Raw genomic sequence first — 8,158 nt, forward strand, 5'->3', positions numbered from 1 at the left:
CTTTGTTCTGTGAGTTACATTTCATTTAACGCTTTATAAATAAAGTCACGGTTTTGAAAGTGAGAATCTTGTAAAACTGTAAGATGGCTTTTGGCACGCTGATGGATATTAGCCATTTTCACAGAGGATTCAAGGTATTAATATATAATCCGGAAATGTCTCTTTTGACTGGGGTCACTTTCAAAAACAACATTAAGTACATGGCATACTTAAAAACACTAGTTTTTGTGTACATTATGCATAAGGCTGTGTGTATAACAGCATTATTACTTATTGGGGAAATTCAGGAGTGGGCGCATTCCCCCTTTGTAACCATAAATGCTTGCCTGCCCCTCGTTCAGCCTCTCTTCATCATCTTCACACATAGATATCACAGGTATCTTCCAGCCCTGTGAGCCACAGTGATAAGAGCTTCTACAAAATACACCCTCTGGCCTAGAATGCTGTCCCTCATTTATCCTTATCTTCATCAACGATAAAAATGTTTGGAGTAGCAGTTCTTGCAAATGAGTTGTATGAAAATGCACTGCTTTCGGTTTAATGCACATGACATATCATTTAATTTTACTTTACTTATGAACCTTAATAAGGCTGGTAAGACACAATACAGAACATGATTTTAAAAGCTAGTCTATGTACTGCACCTTTCCACATGTTCTGTGTCTCATGTTTTCCTGATAACATATTTTTAGTTTAATTCAATCCAGTTTAATTCAATTTATATACCAATCAATATATATCAGTTTATAACAACTGTTACCTCAAGGCCATTTATATTTTAGGCATCAGACCCAGTAATACTATAATGCCCCAAAAGAACAAGGACTTTGTGATGGTGGGAAGGCTTTGTGTGAAAACTACTGAAAAATATTTGTGTGACTAGTAAATGGACTAGTTTTTATATAGCGCTTTTCTACTGCACTTTAGCACTCTATGTGCTTTTTACAATATGCCTCATTCACCCATTCATACAAGCACTTTTTTCTATGCCTAAGTGCTCTCTATCTAACATTCATACTCTGATGTAAGCATCAGAGAGCAACCTGGGTTTCACTATCTTGCCCAAGGATACTTTGGCATGCTCACTAGAGCAGCCAAGGCTCAAACCACCAACCTTCTACTTAGTAGATGACCTGCTCTCTCAGTTACACTGCAGCCATTCCAGAGCAACATCCTTGCAACTGGGAAATTTCAGTGGTTGTCTGTTATTGTATTGATTTTTTATTTTCATTTATTTTTGCATTTGGTAACTGATTGCAGCCAACTGGCATCCATCTACTTTTGATCACTGGCGATTGCACAGGCTGCTTGTGTTATGTGACGGCTGTGTGCAGGCAGGAATAGGACCCACAGTGCAGACAGTCGGAGACAAAAGGTGAACTTAAATACAGCTTTAATGCTGAACTCCAACACAAAACAGACTTCAAGGTAACCCTATACAGACAGCACACACAGCTAAGATAGATAAGAGTAGATCACAACACAGACAAACTGAAACACAGGGCTTAAATACACAGAGGGAGCAATCAGGGAATGGGCAACAGGAGGGAAACACAGCTGGGGCAAATCAGGCCTAACGAGACAAAGGAAGCAAAACCAGACGCATTTACATGAGACACGGACTTTCAAAGTAAAACAGGAAACATAACACAGACTGAGCTTACAGACACAGAGTCACAGGCAGGCACTACAACAGAGGGAACAGAGACGTGGGACCAGGGCAGACACAGACACTGACTGGACATGGGGATATAGCAACTAAGGATTACTCAGAGACATAAACCATAAGACAGAACTCTAACAAAGAAACCAAAGACTAGAAATGATAAATAATATAGTAAACTCAAAACCCTGGGTCAACGACCCAGGCATCCTAACAGCTTGGTCGGACGCAACGTGTCTTCAAACAATCACGGTGTAATCGTTCTCAGTGGCAAAGATTTGCAAATAACTGCTGTCTAATTCATAAGTGACTACCAATGTGTTCTATCAATCTGAGTCGGTCTGTGATGATGTGCGTAACTCATTTGCGACATCTGTCTTTGTAAAAGGGGACTTAACTCAGCTGGTAGGCACCTGGTTACATTCCTATATAAAAGCAAGGTTACCAAGTGCCTACATTGTGGTTAAATTGCCATTCTGCAGCAATGTCACTATTTGTGAAGGAATTTTGATTTCAGGTCTGTAATTCTGGCTGGAGTCTAAATGTAAAAGTAGTTAATCTGAATTTCTGTTTATGAGAATTTCCATCTTTGCAGACAGCAACAGATTCTCTCACCAATTTATCACATTTACTGTAATTACTATGTCATCACAAACCGATTACCTGTAATTGCCAACCTGACCCTATTCAATTACATACTGATAGCAGACTGACTTCATCGTATTGTCTTTTTATTGCTGAAGTTGCTTTGAAGATGCCAACTGAGTGTGCTTGGTCCAACTTTTGAAACGGCCATTTCTAAAGGAATAATTTAGTTTGTGCACCAATCTCCAACCACTGTTTTCCCCAGTGTGACTGTGGCACGATGGCACACTGGCAGAGTCTAAGCAAATCTTTAAGTTGCTTTAATATTGATTGCTGGGTGCGAGAAAAAAAAAGAAGAGGGCTTGGATCCTAATAACGGAGCCAGCAGGCGATGTGTCTCTGTCACCATGAAGTGTGCACACTTGGTGATGTTAATTAATATGGTACAGTCTGATATGTAAATTAAGGAGCATCCTATTGATGGCCATGAATTCAAAACAGGCCAGCTGTACAGGGTGCGCTAGGAGAGTTTTTAAATTCTTATTCAAATATGTAGTAGCAGCTCAGAATTACAGCACGTCATGTCTAAATTATTCTGCCATAAATCCATTTATTGTGACCGTGAAGTAGGGCTGAACGATATATCGCATTTGCGATAATATCGCGACATGATCAAGTGCAATTTTCTAACCGCAAAGGCTGCGATTATACTCTGGACATGTCCAAATTCATGGGCTGCATCCTCCTGAGGCCGCATTTGTAGACCGATTACGTCACAGCGACGCGCCGAAGGCTGTCCAAATTACTACCATATCCCAGAATTCATAGCGCGGCCCAGCCAAACTCCAGTTTCCAACAATGGCGGCCGCTACTAAGTTTTAAAATTACTCATACTAATCTTTCTGGGTCACAAAATAAACTTTTAACATATTTTCAGGCGAGAAAGTAGTTGTGTAAACATCAAATATCTGCTCGGTTTATCAAGATATCCCATATTTGCAAAAGTGCTTCGACGTTTTCAGAGGCGTCTGCTACCCACCAGCTCGACAGCTAGCCGGGAGCTCGAGGGTTACTGATGCGGCCGAGAACGGCACAACTCCCGGCACATCATTTTCAGATCACCGCGGAGTTTCGCTGCTCGGGTTAAACGTAATATATATAAGTCACTTAGACAACCTAAAAATGTTATTGTTGGGCTTTTTTCAGTGTTTTGTTTGTTCGTGAGTAAATCGGTTTGGCTGAGATTAAAGTTATTAGATTAGATAAAATAAAACTTTATTAATCCCCCGGGTGGGTTCCTCCTTGGTTTTCACACAGCTGACTAAACGTCAAACAGAAAACTTATTAAACAGAAGTATGAGACAGTCGAGAATTTACGCCAGTGTCTGGTTATATTTTAGATAGCAAGAAGCAGACGGCCGAGTTTATTAAACTCCACCGAGACAGCGGTGACGCTAATCAGAACTAGCCTTCTGATTCAGAAGGCTAGACCGTCCAATTTCACGCCTTTAAATTTTAAAGGCGTGTTTGTGTGTGTGTTTATACAATGGACTACTTGCACTAACACTTCCGCGTTCTATGTAGTCCTGCCCCAGTGCTTCCGGTGCGGTTAAACCATGGCGACGTTCTACACTCGCTGCCTACAAGAGCTCCCAAAATTGAACATCACCGATGTTCATCGGATTTGCAGAGTGACGACTACCCCCGCCAGCAAATTAGATAAAGGATTTAAGTTATATGCTGCATCATATATACACAACTACGAAGGTAAGAAAACGTAAATTAACCGACAAAGAAACGCTAGCTAACGTCAAATGCAAACACTACGTTACTCCGGTATGTCCTTCATTTGATGTCAGTTCTCTACATTACATGTTTTCTTAAACGGTGTTTTATGTCGTCCTAAACTATAGTTGAGGTTTTCTTAACTAATGTCACTTTTGTAGTTAGACACTGTTATAATGGCGTTAGGTAGTTGGCTAACTATGGAGGTAGTTAACTACCTAATGCTACTCTTGCTAAGTGTAAAATATATATGTTTAAGACATGCTGAAATGAGTAATACAGAAATAATGCTAATGGTACTTGTATCTTTATTCAGTGTCCAATAAAGACAGGTTGTCAGGGGAGGTCGGTGTGAGAGCCCTGTGCTACAGGTCAATGAGGAAGAGTGAGGCACCACACAGACTAAGTGTAGGCAGGAAGCTGTGTAAAGTTGTTAATCCCCGTTCAGTGGGGTTCAGTTCATTTAAGCATTAGTTAAGTTCATTCCTAAAGGCCCATCAACTTGAATGTTTTCCTTGTCTCCCTGCTTTATCACTCCTAATTTGACTAGTCAGATAGTTAAATCAACGTGTGTTTGGGTGATCAGAAACATTTGACAACAAGTTAATACTGCAAATATACACACTCTAAGTTATTACAGTTATCAAGCATGGTTAAGTTGTTTTAATAGGGAGAGAAGGAAACACTAAGCATTCAGGAGGGTGCGTAACCATAACACTGAACTATGTTCCTGTTCGGCTCTTCCATGAAGATGTTACATTTTTAATTTTCGTTCTTTCTTCTTAGATTAAGCTTCTGGATTCATCGCCGGTGATACTGACACATAGCCAGTGCTCCTGTGTGGCAGGCGCTGTTATGTGCAATCACACAGTGGCACTGCTCTTCCAAACAGCACACTACTCACAACTCAGAGTGCCGGTTGTCCCCCCTGTGCGTAGCTGCACGGAATCTGAACAGCAATGGCACAAGCCACGGACAGTGGTAATTTAAATGAGGTTAAAGTTTTTGAATTAGTCCATGTTTACATATGAACAGCAACACCATCCATAGTAAATGTGTCTTCTGTTAGGGTGTGAAGCCAGGACCCATCAACTCCATGATCTTCACTAAGCCGGTACCAAATAGGATGGCCCAGACTGGAGTACGGTAATTAGATTTGTAAAATTTGGTTTCACGTGTTACAAATGTATGTTGCTATTTTTTTCATACATACATGTGTCAGAATAGGTATTAATTTACATACATTACACTTTCTGAAGACGGCTAACTCAGTCATGTACATATACATCCCAGTCTCTAACTTATGCACCACTGTTTTACACCTTTTAGTTTTTAGTTTAGTTGTTGTTCAGTATAACAACCTTCTTCCTTACATTATTGTCATTGATGTTTTCTTTAGGAGTGGCTTCTACAGAGGCATGGTGGGTCCGTTACCAGATCCCTGCTTGTTCAGAATAACGGAGGCATATGCAAAATTTAATATTGAGGACAGGCCACTTGTGACCACAATGAACATGAGACCTGACAAGCCCCTTGTGGAAAGTGCCTTTGGGCTGGTGCAGGAGGGCAGTGTTCTGTCATATCAGCAGCCGGTTTTGACAACCCGGTACATCACACTACACCGCGATGCACCACCAACACCGCACTTGCCTCTGGAGGGGTATGACATCTTGCCATCAGATTGTGTGTTTGTGTGCTCAGAAGAAGAGCTTCTGCATCTGAAAAGCTTGTCTGTAACTCTGGAAATGGCTCACAAAATAGAGGAAGCTACACGTGAGCAAAGCTCTTCGTCTGAGTGGCATCAGCTCCGCAGGCCCAGAGTGACTGCCTCTAGGTTTCGGGAGGTGTGTCACGTCAGAGGCCAGAGCTCGGCCGAGTCACTAGCAGAGCGTATATTGAAGGGAACAAGGCAGACAGCAGACATGAGGAGAGGAACTGAGATGGAGCCTGCAATAGCAGCAGAGTATAGTAGGCTAATGAATGTTAACTACTCACCCTGTGGTCTGGTCATTCACCCCATTGCTTGCTGCATCTCCTGATGGTGTTGTTTTTGACCCCAATGAATACCCCCAGTTTGGCTTCGTCGAATTCAAATGTCCCAATGTACAAAACTTTATTGACTGCAAATATGTGCAGATGGAATGTGGTACCCCTAAACTAAAAAAGAGCCACGCATATTACTGGCAAGTGCAAGGACAACTGCTCATCAGTGGGATGCAGTGGTGTGACTTTGTTGTGTGGGCACAAGAGGACTGCCTAGTGCAAAGAATATACATGGATACAGATGTGCACAATGCAATCAGAGAAAAGGCAGACTATTTCTTTTTTTACATATATATGCCAAGATACCTGTGTTTGAAAAAATGAACAGTGAAAACATAGCAAAAAGAAAAACAGATCCTTCAGGCTGGCTGGAACAAAATAACTGATGTTTTATTTTCAATATATTTCATGAATTCTTTTGTTGTTACATGTTACCTTTATGTGACATCAATAAACTGTTATTTAAGCAATGGCATCAATTTAATTTTTAAAAACACACATTAAAACGTTGAATTTGTGCAGAACTTATTTACATGGTAAGTATTTAAAACTCCATGCCTAGCATACTGATATACATTTAGACAATAACACAACTGAACTGTAGAAAATGACAAATGGTATTTTTGATGTTCCAAAAGCTCAATGTCACTTATGATTTTAAAACGATTTAGTGATTTACTTTATAATTTTGATAAACAGTTTTGTTGAATCTGAATAGTAATAATAGTAGTATAATTAAACAGTATTATTAACATTAAACATTTGCAATGAATTTGAATTATCAATAACTGAAACTCAACTATCAGCACTCAAGTACCAGTTCTGTAATCAAGTATTGTCAGCTGAGAAGGAAGAAATGCAACTGTAGTGGCCTCAGCTGCAGGTCATTTTCCATAAGTTACTGGCACTGGTGTCTTGGGAAAAATCCATCTTGTCTCACTTAACCCATTTTTTAACTAATGCTGTGTTCTGGTAATTTGACAGCATACATGCCACTGCAAACAGTTGGTTGATATTATAAACATGTGACATGGTAATGATGCTATCAAAAAGTTTGTTCTGTTTGATCCTCCTAATGACTCGCTCCACATGTACCCTGAGTCTGGCTATGGCCTGCGTCTCCTTAACCTGGTATGCTGGCATCTGCTTCTGCTTAGATAGAAAAGGTGGGCAGTACACTTTGCATTTACAACAATCAGTGATTAGGAAGCCCTTATCTACCATCACTGCCATGTCTTCAGTCAACTTCTCAGCAATGCCTGATTGTTTGAATAGTTCCTTGTCACTAACCGAACCAGCATACAGATTAGAGATGAAAAGTAAATATCTATTTTGTTTTCATTAAGACTGGAAAAACTTTCGAAATTTAACTGATGGTGACCTTGGTATATTTTAAACAGTTAGCTTGAATAGAACTTAGGTGTACCTGGTATAGAATCGGATGTCAGTGTCGGAGCCAGCAAAACGCTGTAACCCAAATTCTCGCTGGACACGTAACTCCTGTATTTCCTTCCTCAGAGTCTCCACGTCTTTGGACAGGTCTTCTGCAGCTGATGCAGATATGTCCAATGCAGACGGCTCAGGGACTGAGCAGTAGTCATGATCTCTTGTAAGACTGTGCTCTTCTTGATCGTCAGGAGGAACTAGTTCAGGGCGTCGCTCCGTTCTCTCCCAAACACTACGCCGCGGTGGTTCAACTTTATAGCCATTCCACTCAAAAAGTGTTGGTACAGCACCTTTAATAAGCCTCCTTCGACCATCGAGGGTTGTTGGCTCTATGAGTTGATCACTGGCAAAGTGTCTGCAGCAGACCCTGGTGTGAGAGGTGATCGTGAAATGATCCCGGCGTATGTTTACCGGCCATTGTCTTCTCAAGTCGGAATGGGTCGGAAAGGCATGAAAACTTAGTATGCCATTAAATTTGGCTGAAGCTGAACAAAGTGGGACACAGCAATGCTCGGAGTATTTCTTCTCCTGTTTTTGAAAATGTTCTGTTTTAAATACTTTCCTTTTTATACTCATTCTGAAGCGACATTAGCATAGCTACCGATAGATAAGCAAACGTACCGGAAACGCACAAGC

The 8,158-nt window shown here is 40.8% G+C and overlaps 1 protein-coding gene across 2 annotated transcripts; it reads left to right on the forward strand.

Annotated features, from left to right (window-relative positions):
* The first annotated feature begins 3,430 nt into the window (after nucleotides 1-3,430).
* Nucleotides 3,431-6,280, forward strand: LOC146677391 (uncharacterized). Of its 2 annotated transcripts, XM_085421627.1 has the most exons (5): nucleotides 3,431-4,015; nucleotides 4,350-4,441; nucleotides 4,820-5,014; nucleotides 5,103-5,179; nucleotides 5,433-6,280. In XM_085421627.1, the coding sequence occupies exons 1-5, from the start codon at nucleotides 3,865-3,867 to the stop codon at nucleotides 6,070-6,072; spliced, it is 1,155 nt and encodes a 384-aa protein (XP_085277753.1). In that variant the 5' UTR covers nucleotides 3,431-3,864; the 3' UTR covers nucleotides 6,073-6,280. The 2 variants fall into 2 exon arrangements, with proteins under 2 accessions (XP_085277753.1, XP_085277748.1); XM_085421622.1 differs by lacking the exon at nucleotides 4,350-4,441 and having other exon boundaries at nucleotides 3,853-4,015.
* The last annotated feature ends 1,878 nt before the right edge of the window (nucleotides 6,281-8,158 follow it).

The sequence above is a fragment of the Rhamphochromis longiceps genome, linkage group LG2 (assembly GCF_057381845.1).
Source record: "Rhamphochromis longiceps isolate RC_006_pf linkage group LG2, R_longiceps_female_GT1.1, whole genome shotgun sequence".
In the NCBI taxonomy this organism is placed as follows: Eukaryota; Metazoa; Chordata; class Actinopteri; order Cichliformes; family Cichlidae; genus Rhamphochromis; species Rhamphochromis longiceps.

Coding starts and splice junctions, on each gene's coding strand:
- LOC146677391 (XM_085421627.1), top strand. CDS start 3,865: ATGGCGACGTTCTACACTCGCTGCCTACAAGAGCTCCCAAAATTGAAC. Junction 4,016..4,349: donor ATATATACACAACTACGAAG/GTAAGAAAACGT, acceptor ATCTTTATTCAG/TGTCCAATAAAGACAGGTTG. Junction 4,442..4,819: donor AGGCACCACACAGACTAAGT/GTAGGCAGGAAG, acceptor CTTTCTTCTTAG/ATTAAGCTTCTGGATTCATC.